The sequence below is a fragment of the Anser brachyrhynchus genome (assembly GCF_964034855.1).
Source record: "Anser brachyrhynchus genome assembly, chromosome: 3".
Taxonomy (NCBI): Eukaryota; Metazoa; Chordata; class Aves; order Anseriformes; family Anatidae; genus Anser; species Anser brachyrhynchus.
Window position 1 is genome coordinate 16,232,772 of NC_137696.1, and position 26,257 is coordinate 16,259,028.

Genomic DNA, 26,257 nt, shown 5'->3' on the forward strand with positions numbered 1-26,257 from the left:
TTGTGAACTTGTAATCACTAGCAATGACAAAATAACAGCAGGCTTCTCGTGGAACCTGAAGGTAATAAAAAGGCTGGTGCGCAGATGGCTTCCTGTGGCTACCCCACCGCCGACTAGGCATTGCCACTTACGCTAGGGTAAGTACTGTGCTGAGTTTTTTGTTTTTTCACTAAATAGAGACAGAAGAGGACACAGAAAATGGGCCCGGAGGCATTTTAAAGTTTTTAGGCTGCTTATAAAGGGTTGTACCATTAAGGAAGGTGCAACTGAAATTAATTTAAGAGTTTTTTTTTTAAATACTACCTTTTAAGACTGGATGCTGCCAGTACTAAGTAAAAGTGCCTGTGTATTTCACCTCACACCTCTTTACCTAAGCATAGTCTGAGTGCCTAACCCTGTGATGATTATGTATGATGGAATGGTCTATAGTGTGTGTGCGCCTATGGTTTCTTCAGACAGGCATGCTTATCTGTTAGCATAACAGATGTCACTAATTGTCAGTCAAAATAAAGCTATAAAATCAGAGTTGTTTTTAAAGACCAACTTCTTTAATGATACATACCAGTGTTATACTAAGCTTATAAAATAAATTGTCTGCATGTAAATACAAGAAAAACATTAAGAAATCAATAGTGATCAGGACAGGGATTTCAATTCCTGTACAAATTTAAAAATGAGTCAAAAGCAGATAAATTAACATGTGGCTGTGACAATATGAACATGGACAGAGTCAACGTGATGTAATCCATTTATTGAAAGAGAGGGCAGATCAAGGATAAAGATACTAATGGGTGATCCAGTCTTAAATGGGATATGAAAAGCAAACACCACGTGTGGATACTGAGGCCTTTTTCTCAAGTATTAGATTCTTTGGGTGAGTTTGGAACATCAGCGATGCCCACTCTCTCACAATACAGAAACAGAGGTATTGACAGCCTTACCCCAGTATTGTGACGTACAGTATAATCGTGATAGGAATCCCACCTGTCAGTTGTGGGGGTTAAAGAGGGTTATAGGTTGGGAGAGTTGTGAGCACATGAACTACAGGGTTTTTAACAGCCCATTTAGCAGTAGTGAAACTTTTGGTTTTTTTTTTTCAACTGTGCCTGCCATTTACACTTCATTTAAAAAAAGTTGCATGAGTAGCTAACCATGTCCCACATGTATTGCTTCACAGCTTTATTTCTGCGGTTACAAGCAATTCAAAACTAATAAATGTTAGAGGCAAGCCTCTTAACTTCTTATCAAAGAAGATCTGTCCATCTTACCTCAAGACAAACAGTATTGCACTTCAAGGTTATATTAACTGAGTTACAGAATCTCTTTAAGGACTGAAACATTACTTACGCACATCCATTGCGCTATGTGTTTGCTTAAAAAGATAAGCAAGAGAAATTAATTTTAAATTAATACTGCAGGGTACTGTGAAGATGACAAAGCGTAGGCCCTCTGTGTACTTATTTCTAATGCTTAAAAGGTTCTTCCGTGACGAGGCTGGTTTAGTACAGCAGCCTACAGAACCGGCCATGCCCTTCCACCGACTCAGTGGTCCAAGATCCGAAGATTGCCTGATACGATTTTGTTCTCTAGTACAGCTCCCGCGGGGATGTCAATTCTGTCACCATGATTTGCAATGATGATAACTGTTCCCTGGAGTCACGGAGACGAAAGTAAGCAGTCAGAAACTTTACTGTAGGATAGCTCGTTCCAAGTCAACAGTTAGAGCAGCATTGCTGGGAGGCTGTAACAGCCAGACCCTGCATGTGCTTCAACTGAATTACTGTTTCTACAGAGCCTTTTTTTTTTTGCACAAAGGTTTAAAATAAGCAATAATATTGGAACTATTGTAATTACACCAGCATACTTGATACCATCAGATTAAGTTATCAACCCTGCTTGTAAAGATAGGATCACATAAAGCAAGCATCTATCATGCCTGCTTGCTTTTATGTGCAAGAATGTTACTGCCTTAGCTGGTAATGCAGCTCACCATTATGGCTATAAGGCAAATATACATAAGTGCTGCGCCACAGATCCTAAGAAAGCATCTGAAATAGAAACTAAATTGCTGAGTTCCAATGTTTACTAATAAATCAAGAACCCCAAACTGATGAAAACGGGCCTATGGCTGTAAAGCCAGCCTGGGAAGCAAGGTGGTACATGCCTGGTAAAGTACAAAGACGCAAGCATTGTTTTGAACACAGAGTCACCAGGTCTGTGGTGTTTTCAGTGGTCTGTACTTGTAGAAAAAACTCAGCTTTTGCTAGAACTGTACAGAAAAGCCACCTATCCTAGTAACACCTTGTCCTCATTCAGAAGGGTCAATATTGGCTCAAATTTGACTACTGCAATCCTTGTTGCAGGCTCTTCTGTTGTTTTTTAATTCTTAGGAATGCTTCCAGTGGAAGTTGATGACTTAGGATTGGTTTTCTTACAGAGTAGCAGAGATTAGTCATGTATATGCAAGAGCATCCTGCTTGCAAACTCACCTTTAATGAAACATTCTTCCCAAACGTAACATCACCTGAAACTGTGAGATGATCCAGTTCCAGCATATCTGGAATACTTTCAAACCTCCGCAGGTAATCTTGAACCTTTTGAAGGGAAGAAAGAATACAGACTGTTTTAAATCCCTTTGTAGACTAAGAAAAACATTGGAGCTTCTTGAAAACTCTTTTTAAAGGTATTTCTGGAATCTATGTCTGACAACTATAAATGTTGCTACTTCAAAATTTGTATTGTCATTTCTGTCTGAGATAACTACAACCAAGGGACAGTAAGGGCAATATCCCATCAAAGCTGGGTGAGCTCTAAAGACCGCATGCAACCGAGCTCACCTTTACTTTTCCTTAACTGACAGGGTGAAGAAAACAGAACAGTACATACACATCTTAAGCAGTTATTATTCTAATAGCCTAACAATTCTTTACAAAGAGTAAAAGCAAGCAAGATGGGCAGAAGTAGATAAAGTAAATCTCACTTATTTATTGCTATGGACTGTATTTTTATATCATGAGATAAAATAGAAGTGTAATTATGGGAGTTGTTTACCTTTGTGAAAGAGCTTCCCAGTTTGACAAGAGGCACTGTCGGAAATTCTCGCTTCTCGCTCATTGTTAAAGATCCGGCATTAAGGCTATACAAGTTAGACATCACAAGCAGGAGATCGGACGTGGTCTTAACAGGCAGAAAACGACTACGAGGTACGTTTATCCCCAGAGAGTTCTCAAAGCTCTTAATAGCAGCACCAACTGCAGTCTCCAACTGGATAACATTCAGACCTCCATCCAGGGTCTGGAAGAGAGAACTCACGTAAGCACAACCAGCAGGTAAAGACACTCGGCTCTAGAGCCTAGCTTAATTCAGAGTTCCGCATTTACCAACAGACTGGCTCCTTTTTGAAGGCAGCAGTCCTCGTTTAGTTACACAGAAGCAAATTTTTGAGTCCATTTCCTCTAAAATCTTCCTATCTGATTACCTTTGGGTTAACAATGATCTCCATGTCAATAGCATTTTTCTCTTGCAGCCTTTTAATTGCAGACAGAGCAATCCACAAGTTGTTCGTATTGAATATTTTGAATTTTGACACAGACTTGAATTCATCAACGTGTGCTTTTGGGACCTGAGCTATCTCCACCAGTCTCAGCTTGTTTTCATATTGCGTAAGTGTCCCACCCTGCAGGGGTAAAAGAAGAAGTTTTAAGTCCTGTTCATGAGCTGCCAACAGAGAAGCCACCACCCCAGATGCATGCACTGCTTTGGTGCCATTTAAAGTTGAACCTCAGTGAAAACATGTTACTTGTGTTCAGCTACTGGGTTACTAATTATAGAGAGTGTTTAAGTTACAGTCAGAACTGTTAAATGATCATGTTTCAGCACTCTAGAACAGTTACTTCTGTTAGTGAAAGTTGTTGAGAATCTTCTGCAAGTGCTGCTTTTGTCAAAAATCATCTTCTAGCAGTTTGCTAGATTACAGAGCAAAATTTAAATCAAGTCTTTTAGCTCTGCACCATTTCCTGGACAACCTTGACTCTCCATGGATGAAGCCCTGTATTTTTACAGTGCATTTCTGTGGGGTTACAGGACTGTCAGACCTTTCTTGATATCTAACAACTAGCGGGGAAAACCAGGTTTCCTCCATCCTCATACTTAAAAGAGCAAAGGTAAAGTTCTGTTACATGACAAATTACTACTCACTAGGAATATTTGATATGAGCCCTAAATATCTGATAAGTTGTCAAACCTGGACTTTGTGCGAAGTCAGGCAGCTGGGGCAGGAGGGGATTTGGAGCCCTGACAAGCTGTGTTGCATAATGCACGCGTTCACAGCTGCACAAGGAGCTTACAGAGGTTTCAGTCAGTAGCGATACAACTGCTATATCCCAGCCGTGCAGTGCTTTTACCATCCCCAAACTTCTCCCACGTGTAAGTGACAGTTCGGAGAAGGTAAGGAGATTGTGACCTACGGCCTGCAGAAATTACTTGTTTTCAGTAATCAGTCAACTCCAGGCTGTCCTTGTCTGCTGTTGCCCAGAAGCTAGATCCAATTTGTTCCATGAATTAAAACTTCATAAACTTGCTGATTTTGTGCATCTCAAATGAGATCACAGCTGATGTGTTAAATGGTGCCTGAAATAGCTATAAGAAGATTTAATGTATGTCTGAATTCATGCATACAGAAGAGACAAGAGGCACAGATTTGCACCAACATGCGGGCACTCAGACACGCTGCACAACTGTTGGCATTTACCTTCACATCTGCCCTGGTCTTGTTTGTGACTTCCATGACAAATTCACAGCGTTTTCCATTGGGTGGGTTCATAAGATGATTCAGAATGTAAAGGTCCACAGTGGCTCCCAAGTTATCTATATTGGATACAAAAATATACTCCTTCCCCTCTCCAATAAGGTTATCCAGCAGACCGGAGTTATAGAAACTGGCGTAGATGTCTCCGTGGCCTGGGGGATACCAGCACTCCGTATTCTCTCCCGAGTAAGATACATCCTTGGCTATCGGCAGCAGAGTTTCCTTATTAATTCTAGGATACCTGGGAAGACAACATTTTTGTTAAGTTGTTGCCAGTGTCAGACTAGCACAAAGTAAAACAAAAATGCACTAGTTCAGGTGCAGCTCCCTGGGCTTTTTCATGCTGCTTTTGATGCTATGCTTGCTAGGTTAGTGTGAGTACTCTGCCCTGGAAGCACCGTCCAAATACTCAGCTATCACTGAGAAGTTGCAGAATGCAATCTTTCATTCACAGATTTAAAACCACAGTTCTCAGACCATGCGGTAAAGCAGCATTCCTCTGACCCAGGGCTTCAGAGCATGCCAAGTACACCTGCAACACCATCAGCCACTTTAGATAAAAGTTTTCTCTTGATAAGGAAACCACGTTCTGTCTCCCTCCAGAGCCCAGGTATCCACCCTAAAAGCAAATTCAGGAACCAAGTGGCCAGCATCCAGCACTTCATTACATCCATTTCTTGAAACTGTAGCCTGTCCCCACCCTGCATCCCTCTTCAACACATTGCCTTTGCCTCTGCTTAACCCCCTGACATTTCAGTCTTTCAAAAAATGAGATTGAACATAAGTATAGAAGATACTACTACCACCTCAAACTGAACACCATACTATTTGGAATATGAGAAAATGCAAGCTAGTGTTTCCTTTCACCTCAAGTAGAAAAGTTTTTTGATACCTGCTTTGATTAAAGGTATATATTTTCACACGGCTGTGACTGTATTTCTGCAAGATTTTCTTTGTGTCCTCATCGGTGTTGAAGGAATTCATAAGAACAAGAGGAACGTCGGTGTTGTAGGTTTTGTTTAAGTGCTGAGATGGGAAAGAAATGGTAAATTCAGCATGTATTTTTAGCTTTAACTCCTGACACCTAAGATTTTGGGGAAAAAGGAAATACACTTATTATTTTCAGTCTGCTTTATCTATCCTTTAGATAAAAGAGAAAAAAATCTTGCACCAATAGAATATACAATAAAGCAAGTAAAGGAAAACAAATCCTTGTAAGCAGTGAGGTATTTAAGATAAGACCCATTACTTAATGTATAATTAATCTTTGTTTTTAAATCTGCTTCAAGATTCAAAATTTAAAGAGCATGACGCTGCAAAAATATTCTTTTAAATTTTAGGCTACTGTTGATTACAAAAGGCATGCTTTCCCCAAAATTATTCAAGTCTGTGAGGGTAAGGTTGCAAAAACTTCTCTGCACAGCAAGCAGTTTTGAGCCCTTTTGTCAGGCTATGAGACAAAATATTATCACAACTACATAAGGGATGAAATGTTGCAATGGTAATTATCTGGGCATCTTTAAAACTGAACTAAAACACATGTGAGCATTTTCAGCACAGGAAAGGAAAAATAGAAAAAAACAACAGGACACAAGTGTGTTCCACCGAAAGAACATGCAGAAAAGACTCTTTAATTGAATTGAAAACTTGGTGTACCAGCTCATTCTTGTCTGTTGGGGAATGTTTGGGATCATTAACCTCTGGGGGAGTCAGAATACCATAATAACCCTTTTGAGGAAGCACCCACAAAAGTGAAGGATTAGGACTGCATTAGTTGGACATAAATTTAAGTCATGTATAGGACTCTCCTGCATACATGAGATAGTCACTCCAAACAGAAAACACAATGAGGCAAAAAATCGTTGGAGTTCTAAAAACCATGGAACAAGCACACCCAAATTCCTACTTTAATGACCATCTTAAATACCTGCTGCAAGAGGAATATCCTGCATTAAAACCATAAGCTGAAACATCCTCTCCCAACACCAGCAGCTGTTACTTTCATTTCTTCCTTCTGAGGAAAATCCTAGCAATCACTTCCACGATGAGGGTTTTAATTTGAGAAGGAACTCCGAGCTGCTGTGAAGAGCTTTGATCCGAGGCACACGAACAAAGCTACACTCAGACCTGCACCTGGAGGAGTCGGAAGCAAGCCCAGGCGTTAGCCACGCCAGGCCAGCTCCACAATTTGGTCCCTTGTGTTGCTGGACACAACCACCACTGTTCCGGTTGGTGCGCACAGGCTGAATTACACTTGTGCTAACATGTGCAGAGAGGACAGAGTTCAGTCACCGATTGCTCCGTCCCCTCTATCCACATGTGCTGCACATCACTAGTGCCCATTTTTTCCAAAGCAATTCTCTGCTTCACCACTAGCTCTGAGACCAGGCCCCCTTTCCCTCTTTCTTTTGGCAGGCCTCCACTGTGACCTCTCTCGAGGCTCATACAGAAGCTCAGTGTGCCTCGCTTCATCCTGTGTAGAAAGGGAAGGCTCTACCCCAAAGTACAACTCAGATACCCAGCACACTCAGTGACCATAGCTCATAAAGTAAATCAAGAATTGGATCCAAACTCCCCCTCGCCCAAAAAGGGGAAGTAGGACCACTTCCTGGGCCGTGTGTTCACTGAGATCAGATTTCTAATGGAAAGTGTTTCTGTACTGGCAAGGACTTCAGCTCTAGGTGAAGGTGATTTCAGAGTAGGTCGCAAATAAAGCATTCACAACAATATTCAAAGCACATCGAAAGTTACCTCAATCTGCTGCACAGTCAGATCCAAGAAGGTGTTCTCGTTCCGCACCCCGATAAGGCTTTTGGGGCCTTTACAACCCATGCTTGTGCCCAAGCCGCCATTAAGTTTCACAACCACCAGCTTGTTCAAGACGGAAGCAATGTTATCAGGCAGCCCTCTAGCCTTTATCTTCTCATAGGGTTGGATCTGTAAGAAGCAAATTTTTCAAAAAGTCACATATTTGTAAGGAAATTGTTTTCTCCTAAAAGCTTTCAAAACTTCAAATTTGGTAGCAATACCAAAATTGACATACATGATCTAGGAAACTACAGAACATTTGTAAAATGAGTGTACAACAACTGGATTTGGTACAATACAAATAACCTGATCTGTTCCCACCATAACCTATTCTCTAGAGAAGCTCTGTAGACTCTGCAAGACAAGTCACCATCAGCTTCATCCAGACACATCTCAGTCTACTCCTTCCAGATACAGGGAGCTGACTTGATGGTGAAGAGGGGTTCGGAAGAAGTCAGCCCAGTTATGCTGCTTAACACGAGCTTCCTCTTGTCCTGCAGGAGAAGAAGGGGTCTCTTTGTGACTCATCTAACTCCCTTCCCCATAAGATGTCCTCCTTCAGTCAGGATGCAATTTAAGAGTGCAGGCTCCGCACACTGGACATAACTTTTGTTCCTTGAGCAACCTAAAGTCACGGCAGATTTTTTTTGATACACTGCACTAGGGTTTTTCAGAAACAACATTCCTGGCAAAAGGTTGGTTCTTTGACTCAGTCTGAAGTAATATTTATTCAAATTACTAGACCAATATAATAATTCATCTCTCCAAATAGAAGATGGGAAGGAATAAAGAAAGTTCCTAATTCTTATCCTGATATTTTCAGGATGCATTCAAACCTTGCAGAAAGCCTTCTACTTCGCTGATAGCTATATCCTACAGGTTTAAAAACAGAGTATGGGCTATGTTTAGAGCTAGGGATAGAGAACAAAATCAGACTTGTAATGAAAGTCAGCATGCTTTCCATTAGGCATTGCTTCTCCCCAGTCCAAAGCACGTAAGTCAAGGAAACAAAGGTAGTAGTGCAACGATAGGTATCATGCCAGCAAAATCAATACAATCATCTTTTAGCCTGCCCGTACAGAGATTTCCTTTTGAAGAAAAGCCTTTGTGTTTCAGTGCTGCACATATTCTAGCAGCAAGAAAATGATTGTAATTCTGATAAGGGATTTGTAAATTGCACAGCTGATTTCCGAAAACAAACACATACCAAGTCGTTTTCAGAAGTCTGTGTCTGCTTCAGGCAAGTCAGGCCCGAATTTCCTTGGAAATTCACGTTGCACTGGAACAAGAGTCAAATTTCTTACTCGGATGTGGGGAGGTTAGGAGGAAAACTTGTGCAATTCCAGCAGGCCACAGATGGCAGATTAGAGCGGATCCCTCACATTAGGGAAATTCTGCCTTCTGCATGATCTGGAAAGCTCATGGTATATATTTAAAGATAAGATCACTCCACAAGCTGCAGCGTAATGACTAACTAAACTCTCATTACTCAAACAGTGTTAACTGGCCCGGGAGGAACATCTTGATGCAACTGCTTAAACACATTCTACCCAGAAATGTTTCCCAATGCCGAAAGACGTGCTCCAAAAAAGCAAGACATTAACTGGACTTGAAAGCCCTACTCCCTCACTCAAATATTTTAGCTAATACGAAAACAGATTAAATATCTATAAGAATAGCACTGGGTTCCTTGTTGAAACACACTAGCTGTTGAACAGAAAACCATATGTCAACGTTGTGACTTATTTTTTTTGGCTCAGTGGGCAGTGTTACTGGAGAACAAGACAAGTTTCAATAGTTTTGTGATACACACTCATCAAAATGAATACAACTAAAAGCAAGAGGTTTGTCCAATAAGCTTACCAATTATCTTCCTTCAATGTGATTTTTAAAAGCCACTTTCTGCACAACTAGCAGGAACTTTTCTGGTTGTTTCTGGCAGGTGTGACCCTTCTCAATGTTTCCTAACACAGCAGAAACTGGGAATTCAGTACCCCCAGCCTACACACTTCCCAGGAAAAGAGGTAACATCCAGACTCGCTCATGACTCTATGCTAAGATCTAGCCAACACATGAAAGATAGGAATGTTTCCATCTACATGCTCTTTACCAAGTTCTTGCATTCCAAGCCAACATGTAAGTTCAGGCTTAACTGTACTTCTCCATGCTTCAAAGCGACAGAGGTTCCCTATGCCAGAAACCCTTGAGACAGCCTCATGGGTAAGGCAAGGAGCCTTATGAGTAATGCACAAACTATCCCGAGTGCTACAGTTATCACTGCATTCAAGATAAATGTGATTTTGCTTGTAAAAGTAAGAATGAAAAGGAAAATCATACGCATTTAAACCTCCATTTTCCAGTTAAGTCACAGTAAGAGACATGGTAGTTCGACAGGTTTTATTTCACTCTCCCAGCAAGCCAGCTAGAAGGTAAACAGCGTTATCGTGGCTCAGGCAGCAAGAAGGAACACAACCACTGCTGCAGTCATCTGCTAACATCCAAGTTCTCCTTAGCAGGAGAAATTAGCTGATTAAACAAAGCAGGTGACGTTGACATGCTATTTTCCATTTAATCCGAAAAGAGTGATAACAGTAGAAATAATATGCCTTTTTGTCATTAATAAGCACACAGGTTTGTCAGAAAAATCTATATTCATCAATAAAAGACAAGGGGGGGCGGTCTGTCAGACCAGACACTGAGTCCAACACTAACTTCAGGATAACCAGAACTCTAATCCCTAGAAATGTACCTATGGCACCACAATTTGATTCACGCACCTAAGAGAGAGTTTTCAAACAAGGGTTCAAGGGGTCCCAGCAATTTGACGGCCAGTTTCTCATATTGATTCTGTATCGTAAGATCATGAAATCAAGCACAGCACTTGAACAAAAAATGCATGTCTAAAGTAACCCCCATAAAAAGGAATATTAAACTAAAACGATTGCTCTGGGTTTCTGCTGCCTTGAACGAAGGATTAATAAAGGGCTCCTTCCTTGTTAACCAGCTGGCTTAAAACAGGTCTCCAAAATCCCTTACTTAAGAAGTCTGACAGTTTGAAATACGTGGCTTAAAGTGGTAACTTTACAATTTGTTATGAATAATTTATGCAAGCTCCTTTTATAAATCAAAAACGCAACCAAAAGATACTTCAGTCTGACCACTTGGGAAGCAATAAGGTAAGCCTTTCCACTCCAGCTTTCTCATGTAAGGGTGTGACAGAGTTCATTTTACACAAAAAATAAAAAAAAATAAAAAAAAAGATTTGGTATCTGGCAACATCAAGAAATTAAACTACCATTCCAATCACAACCACATCTTCACAGTTAGTCACACAGTGTCCAGTTTACGTGCCATGTATGACTCCAAGAAACACAGGCAGGGTAAAAGAGGCTGTTACCAGAAGGGAAATACTCACCCATTTTGGCTTGCTTTTTTCTCTCCCCAGCCAACCACACTGCCCATGCCCTCCCCTACGTGCTAGCTAGCTGCAGCCTATTCCCACCCCAAAGCGTGGCACAGCTTGCTGCCTCCGGGTTATAAATTATGCTCAGTTGCATCATCCCAAGATGACAGAAGGTTGAAATAAGTAAGGAAAGAGACAGCTGAGGCTGATAAGAGGGAGGAAGGTGGAAGATAAGGTGGCAGCTAGAAATGAATGGAGACCCAGGGCAGAAGGGTAAAAGACCTGAAATACCAGGAAATAAAGCACCGGTACACCAGTGTAAGACCACTAAGCCTTATCAAAACATTCCCCTTCGCGTTTTAAATTTAACAGCAGGATTTTGGAAGCATCTCCACAGTCCAACTTCAGCAAAGGCTTAAGAGATGGATAACCCAGGATAAGCAGAATTGGGAGCAGCCAAACGCAGCTCCAGAGCACTTCAGCTGTGACTCAGAGCCCCGGGATGAAAGCCCCACCACGGTGCAGCCCAAATGCATGCGTGGCCTCCCCAGAAGGGAGCCTGCCCACACCAAGCCTGCGCCGCAATACTGTGCCCTGGGGAATACACTCTTAATGGTCTGTTGTGTTTTTTTTGTTTGTTTGTTTTTAAATTTGGGTTTGTGCCTGTCAAGTCAGGAGCTCAGCCATCCTGTGAGGTCTACAGAATGAGTTTGTTTGTCTGGAGGCTTAGGAAGCGATCTGTGTTTTTAGAGGAAACTGGAAACAAGACTTTAACATATTATAACCTCCACAGGTCAATGTAGTCTCAGTGCTCCTTTAGCACAGAGGTAGATCTTTGTCTTACCATTTCCTTGTTTAAAGTGGGTTTCATTTGATTAAAAAAAAAAAAAAAAGAGTCCAACAGGTAAGTGATCTGAATATAACTACGCTTTTTTTTTGTTTTTCTTTTTTATGCAGAAATTCAAAGTCTAAAAAACCCACAAACTATTTCAAAAAAAAGTCTATCTGTACTTTGTACTTTCGGTAAATAAACAAGAACACGTACATTTGCATGAAACTATAATATTACACAGGGAAAGTGTCTGGAAACAAACTGGTAGCTGTCAAATTGTTTTTTCAGTAGCACGTTCTCTGCATCAAAGACGCACCACACATGAGTCCTGATGTCTCCTGCTTGCTAGAAGGGTAAAGAAGGAATGGAAGCAGGCCCAAGGCAGCAATGGTTGCACTGTTTCAACGGGGCTTTTACTCTTTATTCCCCCACACCAAAAGTGGTGGGGGACAAGAGGGGAAGTCAGATCCACTGCAGCAGGTTCCTAAGGGAGACAAGCTGTCAAACAAGAAACCGGACCTACCCGTGTGTGGCAGGAGCCCACAAATCTCCAGACATTCTCAAATATTGTCCTTCCTGCCCTGCAAGGGGAAATTGTTCTCCATAACCCTGAGCTGTATTCACACAACCCAAGGGTTACAAAGCTACTGATACTTGTCACTTGCATCTGTCCTGGACTCTGCCACATGCATAAACCTCGACTGTCCAAAGAATACCAGGATGGGAAGGTTACTAAGTCGGGGCAGCCGTGGCAGCCTAGACAAACATCATTTCAAAGCCACTTCCTAAATACCCACATCGAACAGACTCGTACAGGACCATCTCAGATTGCCCACACAAGCACTTTATGTTACAGAGGAACACTACTGCCCTTCATCGGGAAACTTATGACTGGCAATATTCAGCTAAATTAAGACAGAGAAAGCTTTCAAGTCTGCAGAGTTGTTTTATTTATAACTTAGCTGAGAGGCTCATTTCTTCCAGGAAGTGAGATGAAGAAAACCAGGAGACTAATATTTAGAAAAAAGAAAATAAACAGAACATAGACATACATGGCTTATCGCTTACACGTGTGCTGGGTATACACACGCAGGCACACTCTGAAACAGAAAAGTCTCTTGAAAACACTGAGATGTTTTCATAGACTAGGAAACAAGGACTAGGAAAGTCAGCTACTTAGGGTATGAGGAAAGGGGAAAAGAGATTATATGTACCATACCTTTGCTAGCTGGGCAAAAAGGCTGGATTATGACATCTACTGAATGGGAAGCTTGTACAGCGATCTTCACAACAAAAGTGAAAACTTTATCACTCATGTAATCATGCCTCAAGGGACTGCCAGTCAGCTACAGCTGACCTGAAAATAATCACTGAACACTACATGTTTATGGAGCTCATCATCAGCAACCCCAGAGATCCTGCATGGCCCGCGCTGCATACAGCTGAGGCAACTGACCCAGGCAAAACACTGCACAAAGACAGCGGCAAGAACAGCTCCAGCAACTGGTTATCAGCGAAGAGCTCTGCAACCAAAAGAAGGCACACACTAGACTGGTCTTGCTTCAGCAATGCCTTAGCATCTCTGGGTGTCTCTGTTCATACAACAGAGCATGTCGACACAATTGAAATAGCATGTACCAAAGCGATGGCAGCAGCCCTGACTGTATCCATCACAAAGCGATCTATTAAAACGGCACCCACCAGACTTTCCACATGATGAGTTCAGCATTCCCTGGCGGGGCTGTGTGGCAAACAAAAAGACTTCACCTGTTCCCACCAGTTGAGAGCAGGATGCCTGCTGCACTGACATGACACAGCCACACACACTTACTGGGTGAGCGTATTCTGAGGCTGTTAGGAGCTAAGCAGGTGGGAGGGAGAGAAGCTGAACATCACAAAAGCCAGTAACACCTGGAGCAAAACCACAGCTTAGAGATGAGCCACAGCAATGTGTTTGCATGGCAGATCTGGTCACCCGCTCGTTACTGACCCAGAGATTAGAACAATTCAAAGGAACCTTCACCAAAATGGGACCTTTTTCACAGGAAATTCATTGCTAACTGGAAGATATGGGAGGATAGAGAGAGGAAGGATACAAATAACGTGCGCTATTCCAGTTCCAACTGGAAATATCACCATTTTCACCAGCTGTGCCATCCTCTCATAAAAGTATAAATTACTTTAAGACCTTAAGCACTAACTTACCACTGCTACAGCCGTGCTAGACAAGAATAGCAGAGGCAACTCTGAACTTGAGGCAGAAGGATTTTCATGCAGGAGAACACAAAATCCTTTCCATCTCACACAACCCTTTCCTTCCCACTACACGGGAAACTACATACAAGAAAATTCTTCAGCAATCTTCTAGCTACTATGCAAGGATCTTTGACAGAAGCGTTTTTGCAGAATGTTGATATGCAAAAATCAGACAGAACTGAAGCTTTTTGGTCTAGTGCAATCCCGCTTTTATTCCACTTGCACATCCGTTCAGGAATACCATCTGTTCATAGTCGGTTTATTCTATCCACACTCCATTTATTCTGCTATACTTCCAAAAGGGAACATGTAGAACAAATGGAAGAGGCAGGACGTGGATACAGCATTCCAGTGGTGCAGGATGCATCTGAACAAACTACAGAAGATAAAACATCCTGAAGGTTACAAGCATAGATTTGTCAGAAAGGCAGGGACAGCTGATACAGCAGAATGGGTCACGAATGCAGGAATTGACAGCAGATATCCAATTCCAAGTGCCCACTGAGAAGAATTAGCAAATATGCAGGCAATCTCTCAGTTCTTATCTAAAAAGACTGTTGCCCAAACTATGAAGGTGGGTTTTTGTTGTTGTTGTTGTTGTTGTTCTTTTTAAATCTGTAACTACACTGAGCCCTACAATTCTGTACCTACAGACCCTTGCCTTCCAAAGGTCAATATTGAAATGAGTTACTCAAGGGCCAGGGTAGCCACATGTTGTGACTGTAAGACTGCTCCCAGAAATACACACCATATTGCCACTTCACAGAGAACACAGGTGGGAACTTAATTCCAAAGCTTCTAGAATTTCTCAGGAACAGAAGCATACAAAAAGTAGAATCTTGCTGTGTTTTGTCAACAGAGGTTGTGTTTAGGCTGGGTAGACATCATTAAAAGCAACTGTTTTTCTCATTAACAAATAGGTTATAAACCCCAAATTTAATGTGCTGAAGGTGCATCAGAAAGCTTAAAGAACAATTCACTACAAACAGGATCTAGAGATTTATACTTGGCGCTGGGCACCATTCAGAAGAGAAATGCAGCTAAATCCTCACTCCCTGCCAGTACCTCCTGTCTACTCCAAGGTCAATACCACCCCGTATTAGGCTGCCAGGGGATTTAAACATTTAGCAGGTGGGACATGAGTCACACCCACAGCGTTCAGATGCTGTCTGAAAAGCCAAAAATATGATTTCACCTTTAAAGTCTTACTACATTCTTCTTGCATCATGCCCAATACAGCTCTCCAAAAAGAAGAAAGTCTGCCGCTCAGTTCAGGGCCAGACTGCCTCAAAATTATTTGCCTTTGCTGAAGTTCCAACTCCCCCTCCTATGTCTTCACTATCGTGTCTGAAATGAGCTTAAGCAGAAAGCTCAGAGTAAAAACCCGATCCTGATGCAGTTAACAGTTCCACCCAGGCCTCTGTCAAGCATGTACTTCATTTGCGGTTGCATCAGCTCCAACACAAAATATGTAACTCAGCCTTGCTAAATATTTCAGTTCCTTTTGGCACAGGTATTGGAAATGACAACTTGGCAACGAAGCCCTGGATCTTGAAGGGTCTTTAATTCAGAGAACAACAAACGTCGGGAATTCAAATTCCAGCAGGATCCCTGCAGCATCGGGCCTGCTAGGTGTCGGCGCCACCACTTAGCTGTTCCAGCCACACGTAGGCTCTAATATGCAGAGGAACTGCCTCATCACCTCTAAGCGTATACACAAGAGCAGAAAGTGCTCCACAGTAATAAAAATCACTTATTGCTCTAAGGGTTTGGAACACTGGACTTGACAAGCGAGTGCTGATAGGGAAATACTTCAGGAACAAAAATGGGCAGGAATGACAGGGCTTACAGACGCATGACTACAGTGTTAGTCATTTGAGACATGTCTCAAAATTGTGGTCAGGGATTCTGCTACCATAACATCTAACTTCATTTGGTTTTGCACACAATGTCACAGAAGTGATTTTTGGAACAGTCTGTATGAGGCAACACTGGGAGTGTGACTAACTGATTTCAGAAGTATACTCCTACTGCAAGGATGTTTGGAACAGTTTGCCAGAGAGACAAAATGAGCATCTGGGCCATCATCACGGGTAGACTGGAAAGGAATACACCCATATTAGTCAATATGTAGCTACAGAAAAACAAGCTAATATTTACTCAGCACCAAAGGACGGTTTAAATGGAAATAGCACTGAATGAACCCTTAAAACCTGCTTCCAGATTTGAGGATCAGGAAGACGTTTGACTTTTGATTAAAAGCATGCCTTTTTTTTTTTCTTTTCCTTCATGATATAGTTCTTTGAGATGACAACACAAGCTGTAGACAAGAATCCAAGCACTGGGTAAAAAAAAAATAATCATAATAATAGACATGCTCCTTTCACACTCAGATTGCTTTGGATGCTCTCTTTAGCTCACTGATGAGGTTTTGCATTGCTGCTCTGAGGTTAACTTGTTCACTGCTGTTCCCTCAGAGGCCTCCCACCATGACTTTGCTACTGCTTCCAAGTCAAACAAACAGATCACTGCAATCTACATCAACAAGATTAAATTACACTTGCTGTGTCCACATTCTTTACCTTGTCTCCTCCTCGTTAACCAGCACTCTAAGTGCACTTTCTTCTCTGAAGACTGTAACAGTAATGGGTCCTAACTATGCCAGCTATCACTGTAAGCCTTTGGACATATAGAAGGAGAGCATCTGGAAGGAAAAAACAAGTCAGAAGTTTACCAATATAGCGTGAAATGGGTTCAATCTTGCGTTATCTTCGTCTGGAGCCTACAACTTGCTTGCCCATCAGTATTAGTTGCTGCACTAAAACATGGAGTTCAGGAATAAAATCTCCCATTGCAGAGAAAAAGAGGGGAACATTACAACACAATTACATTTCGGTTTACTGACAGGAGTCTTTACTTGTCAGCAGATGCTTCAGAACAGAACACCACATTTCAAGAACAAGTACCATGGATAAAACATTAAGTGACCCATGGAAGTCTGATCAGAAATTCTTCTCCTGCGCAGCACAGCATTGCACAAAAGCCTGGAACACCTTTCCCACTGAACATGAAACTCAGAAGTGCCTTATGCAAAATAGAAAACTAAAAGCCAAAGCCTAAAAATGCAGTGAACTAGTCATTAACTCTAAGCTGTTAAAATCTTTGGCATGTTTTTGTGTGCTCATACATACAGCCACGTGTGCGCGTACACCTGTATGTATATAGATATATTATATATAAGTGTATGTGTGTATACATACACACATGCACCTATATACCTAAACTTATACTTTGAGCTTCACTAGCTGGCAGTTGAAGATTACACATGCCAGAATTCTTGATACTTTGGACAGATCTAGCAGCAAGCCAATTCCCCAGAAAAATCACAGGCAAATCAACTCACTCTGGGGACTGTAAGTCTTTCCTCTCTAGACCATGCTACTTGTAGCACAAGATTCTCAAAAGCAGCTGTGAACCCCACTGCCACCCACACCCCCACCTCATAAAATGATATCATCAAAATTGGAGATTATATATCAGCTACAGGATTACCAACCAGCTTTCCAAAAGAGTCTTGCCTGTAACATTCTCTGTGCTGTTCTCACAGGACCAGGAGGAGAGTGCACTGTAAGTTTTTATAGCTAGGGGATGAAAACTCCATGAGAGCTGAATAAAAGCACTCAATCTGCATATATTTCACAGATACCTGTTCCAAAGAAGTTAGTACTGCAGACTTGATTCTGAAGCCCTTCTAAAAGTTATCATTCTTCATCCCTTTTAAAAGTTCCTAATGTTCTCATCTACTAGTAAGATTGATAGTTCTGGCTGTAAAGAAATCAAGATTTATCGAATAATTCCACAAGTCATATCCCTCAGCAAAGAATAATTTGGAAGATGTTTCTCTGCAGGTCACCTGAAAACACTTTCATTTAGGACACCTTTCACTTTCCACAGTCCCAACATGAATATATTATAGAGGTGGTGGACCTGGGATAAATACAAGAAGGTTTTGAGTAGGACAGGGAAATGAAACCCTTACAGTTGGGGGGGATGGGAAGGAAATTTGTTTGAGGGTATTTTTCCCTATCTTTCTTCTGTGACATCTTCTGTGAGTCCATGTGATTTGGAGTTCATGCTAGGAAGCACAATTTCATCTAAGAACATGCACACATCTCACCTGAACCAAAGCAACAGGATGATGCATCTTTTTTTCCTGTTTTTGATCAGAAGTTGCTTCCTAGCTAAGGGAAACAGACGAGGATGAGCCAGCACAGGCTAGAAGGAAGAAGAGAGATACCATCTCTAAACTTGCCCTCCTTTCAGCCTTTTTTGACCTTAAGTTAGACCATCTTTTTAAACAGCTTGCCTTGCGTGGGAATCTCCAACAACCTATTTCAGTGTTGTCTCATTCCTCCTGTTTGACATTTGCTCCCAATGTCCTGCCCAGTAATTTTCAGTCACTTACAGAACTTGATTTTTTTTTTCTGCTGAAAGCATGCAAAACTTTAAAAATGGACAGACAATAGCTCTCCCTCTCCACAAAGCAGCCTATTCACTTGCATCAAATTACTGTAATTTAATCCCAGGCCTTATCTTGACACAGAGAACAGCTTATTCCGTTCACTGATTGTTGCAGCTACCTTTTTACATATTCAAAAGAGTCATCACTCCCTTAGAGCCTCACCCCTCTCTAGACTGAAAGCAGCCCCCTTTTCTGCAGGCTTCCTTATAAAATGTTATCTAGAACTTCTCACCTTGGCCTCTTCCTTCAAGGTGGCTTTTTCTCCCCAAAGCAACAGTTCGTTCAGTGTTATAGTACAGAAGAGACAGACATCACATGTTTTTGAAGTTTAAAGAAAACACTCAACCTTGGAAAAAGCCCTATACTTGCTCTAAAACAGCATCATTCATCAACGCTTTAGAAAGCAGTGCTGCATCTGTTCTGGAAGTAACTGGCCAGCCTGTCTTTCAGTTGCAAACAGAGCCTTGATTGAATCACCACAGAGGCTAAGAGAGACCACAAATGTGTAAGGACACAGAAGTCTCAGGATATGCCAAGATTACGACGTTGGGAAAAGCAAGAATTCATAGCACAGCTACACCGTTAGTTACGCAAGAGTCAAAGGACAGCCCCGGGCTGCAGATGAATCAACCAAATGAGGTTAAGTTTAATAGGAATTGTTTATTTCAGTATAAAATACTGCTGAAAAAAATGTTTAGTGCTTTTTCAGCAACATCTCAAGTAGCAGGTTATAAGTTACAACACCAGAGATGGCATTAGAAAATGATGCTCAAAAACCCTCAGTCAACTACAAGTTTCAGATTCCTCACTTTTACAGAGCTGCTGTAGATTACAGAAGTTGCTAAGTGAGCTATATAACCCAGCCCACTTGCCATATGTCCCTTTCAAATTATTTAGCGGAATGGATTGTTGGAAACAGTCAACTGAGATGCGCGACCTTCTGTCATGGGCAGGAAGGAAAGGGGAACAACAAGAGTCCTACCTACTTCCCCTCTAACAAAAGTTACCAGTCACTCCAGAGAAGGTACCAAATGGTAAGATGGCATCTGTCCCACTTTGCTCCCCTGCTCAGAGAACAGCTAACAAAATAACACTGCAGAACTTGATGCATATGTTAAGCAGGACCTGATGTTCAGGAACACACACAGCATATGTCTGTAAATTATTACTTCTCAGCTAGAGCCCAAAGTGTTGTCCTATGTGATTTTATAGAACTGTGGCAGTTATACCTATTCCATGGTATATAGTTTTATGTCCCCTACTGACTGTGTCTCCATTGCAACTTACGGAATCTTCTGGTGGTCTTTGAATCTTCCCCCAGTCCACAGATGGTCCCTTTTCTTGTAGGAATCTATGAAATAGCTTCTTAAATCCTTCCAGGTCATTTTTGGTGTGCTACAGAGAAGAAATAATGTTAATTAATACTGGTATTTATTGTGTACCTACTCTATCATGGAAGCATTTTTACAAATTTGATATACAACACATTCACAAGAGCAAGTTTGTCAGCTCGTGAAGTACAGACGTGCTAAAATGTAAAATTCCAAAAGGTGCCAAAAGTTCATTTTCAGTAAAAATCGAGATGGGAGTGAGGGTTGGGGGGGGAGGGGCCAAAAATAAAGAAAAACAACAAAGACATCCAAAGCCTTGTATACCTAAAAGGCAAGTCTTTATTCAAAACTATAATCATAAGAATTCGGCCAAATCTTTACAGTATCAGCTTTACCCTCTCTTTCTGTAATCCACTACAGATTATATAGAACCTTTAATAACTAAAGGTGATTAAACACTTAGTAATAACTCTGCCGTGCAGTTTGTATGCAACTGAAAGTCTCCTACTGACACTGTAACCAGGCTACTCTTCCACACATGACTAGAGCACACGTTAAAAATAAGGATAGCATTATTCTGTGATTTGCCCCCTTGTATAAAATTTGCTTGTTTCCTGTCTCTAACTTCTCAGGCTTTGGGTTGCATTCACATCATACTTCTTACCTCCAGCTCATTTGAAGGTGCAGTTGCAAGTATCTTATCAAGTTCTACCTTCATTGAATACTCCAGCTCTTGTCGAATGACTTCCTGAAATTGTGAGGGGCCAGACTGAGACATGGCTTTGCTGAAATCTTAAATTAAAAGAAAAAAAAAAAAGGGTTAAAGGGAAAAAAAGAAAAAAGAAAACTAGCTTATTTAGACTGTAGACAGCTTTCAGATTTCTTAGGGAAAAAAAATTGTGTAATCCAGTCTTGTTTTATTACTGTGCAAGCACTCCAGGAACCTTGAGTTTTTGCTCCTAGTAACTTGGAGAACAGATCTTAAAGTGGGAGCAAAAAACAGCCAACCTTCTCTCAAAACTCTAAAAAGTTCCAGAAGATCAATGATCTGTCACAAGAAATGTTCAAAATCCACAGCAGTACACTTTTTTTTTTTTGCTAGGCAGCTAAAGTGTTCGTGTCCTACCACATCAACATCCTTTAGCAAGTAAAAACACGAAAAAGCCATTCACTAAAAAAAAAATATTTTATGCAGAACATTGTGATCAAGGGCATCCTTCTGTTCACAGAAGCAAATAAAAACATGTTTTAATTATTTATGCTGTGCATTTTCACACAATATTCTGTTTGTTCCAGTAAATATTCCCTTACTTTATCGTATGAGTATTTTCACACTACAGCATGCCCTTCAGTTACTAAGCAACCTGGAAAAATAGTCCGTCCATCACTTCAGCATTTATTTTGCTTCTGAAAGTGATAAGCTCCATAGACGTGAAAGAGTAAATACACAAACAGTCCATGCAGTGAAGTCCATAGTCAAAGCACCTCACAGAAAGAAACGGAAGATAGCTTGGCTTTATTTTCCAGAAGAAAGCATGTGAAGTGAGTGCCTTCCCAAAAGGCATTCCGAGTATGTTCTCTGAAGACCTCAGTTAATTTAATTTCTGCCAAATCCCTTGAGTAATCGCTTCTCTATAACACAGAGAGTGATGTATTGCCAAATATAGCTGGAATTTTAGAAACACCCTGAATACTGGTACAAAAAAGGGGCAGGAGGAAACTTTGCAAACGAACTGAGTGATAGTGCCAGGAAACAGTTAGAAGTGACAGCCGTGTTTAAAGTTTCCTTATTTGGGACATGCATTAAAGGGCTATTCTATCGAGAATGCCTAGGAGAGCCAGGGGCAGTTCATTTTCATTATGGTTTTGATCGTATTTTTAAGCAAAATACTCCGCAGCCTCAGACTCGGTCACAGTGTCGAGCCCTTGCTTTGAAGCCCACAGAAGCCATTTTCCTGACTGCACTGTTTTGCAGGTACGGAAAGAAAAAAAAAAAAAAGAGGCAAGTGCTGCAGTGCACACGCCGTGGTGTAACACAGGGGAAATGCCAGCACAAGATGAATAGGACAATTAACAATAGGTTCATTTTTTAATCTTGTGCTTCACTTGGTAATAAAAACAGGTAACAGTTGGAAGCATCTTACGCTTATCTTTCCAGGTGAAATATGTAAAAACACTAGAGCTCTTTGCTGAAAGTACTTCCTCCTACAGAAATGTTAGATCTACACCACCTGAATACTTTTGTGCAGAACTGCTGCAAGTGCTGAGCTTTCATTCCCTCATTTTGAGTTGATGCACGTGGAAACAGTGTTTAAACTTCCAAGGCAACAACAGCTACAAGATACTTTCAGATGTTTGTTTGTAATCCTCCCTGCAAGGAGCTGTAACCCAGGGCTGGGGTTACAGCAACAGCAGCAACCATTTCTCGCAGCTCATCAGCCTGTAAAACATGTGAACCTCCCGATATGATGCAACACAGCCCAGCAGAAACTCTGCAAATACCAAGTATTCAACAGAGGCTGTCATTTGTTAAGGAAGAGCCAGCAAACAACCGTCCCGGGCTGCCATGTAAGCAGGAAGATCCTGTTGGCTCGCGTTGGCCAAAAGACACGTATCTCCCAGATAAAAAGAGCATTTGGAGATTAAGCAATATCAGAAGCAAACCAGAAGAATAAGGCATAGTAAAAGTAAACATGTGATAACGTCCTAGTTCTTTTCCTTTCTTTTTTTTTTTTTTATAATGCATTCTCCAAGGCTTAATGAGCAAATGCTGAAGGCGTGTGGAGCAGCAGCCCAATGGCCCGCGCCTCGTCCGCACCCAGAGCCACCACCCCGCAGCCTTGTGGCCACCATTTGGCAACCACCACGACCGCCTGGCCTCACCCAGCCCACCTGGACGTGGGTGCCCGGGAAGAGCGTTGCTGGTGCTGCCCATACTGGTATGGTTTGGGGGAAAGAGGAATGACAGAGCCAGCACAGCTGGAATCTACAAAAACACACTTCTGACCCAAGTATTACGGGTGCAGGGAGGGATCTGTTGCGCAGGGGTAAGAATTTCAGTGCTGTACCCAACAGCCATGAGGGTCCCAACCTCGAGGAGCTCAGCACCAGCCTTCCTGCTGAGATTTCTTCCCTAAGGGAAATCCCTCCGGGGTTTTGGGAAGAAGCTGGTATTTATGTACTCCAGCCTACCGATGGCAGGAGGACAGCCACTGTTCTTTAGCGTGAGCTGCTGTTAAATTTAACAGCCCGAGTTAACGTTTATTTCCCTCTTCACCGTAATGGCAATGATGTAGAAAAGCCAGTGCGACTGCATTTCTAAAGGCAGTTATTTCCTACAGGCAAGGCGAATTTCCTAAGGCTGTAATGAAGAGTAGTTATTGCACCTCTGTAAAACCAGATGGGAGGCAGGGGTGCTGGATAACTGCAGGAAGAGACTTCCCAGGGGACATGCTGCCCTAAGCTTCCAAACTACCTTTAAAAAGAAATGCCTCTTCCAAGCTACATTGCAATCACTGCCTCGGATTTCAGCCGAAGCTCACTTTTACAGGATTGCTATTCTTCAACTCCCATCTGAAGGAAGAAAGGGGTAGGATATGGCAGTGGAAGACTCACAAGGGATGGGCCCACACAGGAATGAGTGCAGAACAGAAACATGTGATGAAATAGATGAGGCTCCAGAAAACACTGGGTTTTCAAAAAAAAAAAAAAATGACCACCCAGGACAACTTATTTTAATGCCTTCACCAGAAAATGCTCCGTCAAGTCATACAGAAAGACCTTTAATCAAGTCACCAGCGGAGAGTTTCACTCAAACCCTACTGTCCCCGCCTTTATTTCTACATTGCTCTTATCTCCCAGTTAGCCTGCCACTGTTCTCACACCGTGAACTATGGTAAAGAGCACACTATTCTTAGGTTTATGGTGCATGATTTTATAACTGACATTTGGGAAAAAAACAATATACGATAAATCAGATCAAGTTACTAAAAAGGAGATCTTTGTGAACCATCGGAAATAAAATAAGGGACAGACTTCCCCAACTGCACATGAACAGAACAGCAGCATATTTCCTTTCTGCCAGCCCTCCTTTTATTTTACATTAAAAGGGGGAACACACAAAGCTCAGTTTTGTTGCCCTAAGAACTCATTAACTCACTCAGAAGAGAACTCACTGCCTTAGTACATAGCATATGGGGTCACGGCACAGGAAGGAGTCACGGGACAAGCCAAGCAAGAAGTCCTCTCGTGAAAATGTAGGGATCTTTTGGGCTGAGGGTTGAGAATTGTAATTAGTACTGCAATCCAAGTAAGCACACTGAAAGAGCTACACCAGAAAATTATTTCTATTTCCTCGGAGCCAGACTACTTGCATAAAAATCCGGAAGGTTGGCCCGTAAGTTGAAACATGCAGCTGAACTTTAAATGCTCTATCCTTGAACTCGGGGCTGAAGGTACAGAGTGAATGCCTTAACTTCCACCGACTCCACTGGAAAGTTCAAGGCAATTTTTATCCTTGACAGGAATAAAAATCTCACAGACACCCACACTGCCCAACACAAAACTAATAATTATTACTTTGCTTGATTTTTGAGAACTCAGCACACCCAATTAGCATTTGCACACTTCTTTCTCCCTATCACTACAGGCAAAATTTGTCAACATACATGGCACCGAAGCATACATGAAGTGAAACCTAGCCACGCTCTCCTTTCCCCATCGCAGAGAAGCACTTTACCCTGAGCTCATGCAGAAGTTTGCAACCCGGGACGCTGTCCTCGCCAGCTGCATACACCAAGGGTTGCGATGTTACCGCTCAGACACAGCGCGATTTCTGAGTCTAGAGGCTGATCCTTGTGCTAAAAATATCACCTGACATCAGCAACGTGTTTTGATGCTATCAGTCTAGGAAAAGTACTTTTTTAAAAAAGGTTCTAGTGTTGTCAAAACCTTGGCAATATTTTAAGAACTGTTTTTTATCTTTACATAGGTTAACATAGTACCACTTGCCTGCAAGATGGCTACCTCCAGCAGTAGGCTGAGATAAGCCAATTCCGCTTAAAAAGAAGGCTTCAGAGCCTATTTTTGTCACTCGTTTCACAGCAAGAAGGGGCTTGTCTCGACAACTTTCAGGACACCAGGTGAGCAGCGTGACTTCAGCACTTCCCCTGACCAGCGCTGTGCGTTTCACCCAGCTGTCACAGGACGTTTACAAACTGTCACTGCACTTACACAGCAAGTGCTGAACAGTCCTGGACATCCACTGGGCGAGCAACTGATTTCCCACAGCCTGCAAAAGCTCTTGGATTTGTGCAGGACCCAAGTTCACATAGCAAAAGACCTACTATTGCCCACTCTTTTTTCTACAGGCAGTGATAGGCCTGCATGGATTTATATCAAAAAAACCTACAGGCATGAAATCCGCAACAGAAAACCACACATGCACCATTAGGAATACCAGAAAGGAGGGGAGGGAGGGGGAGAAGTGCCACGGCAATGCACCAAAGTAATTTTTCTTCCTGAAATGACCCCTTGCGGGCCGGTTCCCCGTTTCCCAACGCAGGATTCCCAACTCAAGACCAGGCAATACGCTCCCAGGGAGCGAGGCAGCGTGCCGGAGCCTATGGCAGGGACCTGCAAATACCGAAACACACTCAGACCTCCAAAAACTTGGGCAGATGGGGAGAGGCAATGGGGGGAAGCCTCCTGCATGTGTCAGCCGTGGCAAGGGGCCATCGGCCCGCTACACGGCAGAGACAGACACGTCCACATCCACGGACACGTTCACGGAGGTCAGAGCGGGACGGGCACCGGCGAGGCCCCGTCACCTGCCGGGGGAAAGCCTGGCACGCCGTGCAGCCTGCTGCTGGAAGAGAAAACGAGACGGCACAGAGTAAGAGCAAAGTAACTGAAATAAAACCAAGCGGGCACGGAGCGAGGTCCCTGCGGCGGAGGAGCCAGCCTACCTTTGGCGAACGACATCTTCGCTCCTCGGTAAAGGCGAGCGCAGGGAAAACAGAGGCGAGCCCGAGGGAGCCGCACCCGGCCGGGAGGGAGGAAAGGAGGAAGGCAGCGGCCCCGTCCCCTCCGGGAGCAGCCTCCCGAGCCCGGCGCAGCCCGGTGCGAGCCCCGAGCAATTTAAATTTCATCAGTGGCAGAGGCGGACCCGCAGCGCGCCGGCATTCACCACCCCTTTCCCCTAACCCTCCCCCGGGCCGAGCCTCCCGCCTCCGCGGGGCTCCCGGCGGGCTCCTCCCCGCTCCCGGACGGGCCGGGTCGGCAGGGCACGGCCGAGCCC

The 26,257-nt window shown here is 42.6% G+C and overlaps 1 protein-coding gene across 1 annotated transcript; it reads right to left on the reverse strand.

Moving 5' to 3' along the window:
• Positions 1-526: 526 nt before the first annotated feature.
• UGP2 (UDP-glucose pyrophosphorylase 2) lies at positions 527-26,257 on the reverse strand. The gene is made up of 10 exons (XM_080587198.1): positions 25,926-26,257; positions 20,624-20,751; positions 19,916-20,023; positions 7,559-7,744; positions 5,700-5,833; positions 4,751-5,048; positions 3,479-3,676; positions 3,052-3,294; positions 2,490-2,594; positions 527-1,650 (listed from the first exon to the last, which is right to left on the reverse strand). Exons 1-10 carry the CDS (start codon positions 25,939-25,941, stop codon positions 1,543-1,545), a joined length of 1,524 nt encoding a protein of 507 aa, XP_080443324.1. The 5' UTR covers positions 25,942-26,257; the 3' UTR covers positions 527-1,542.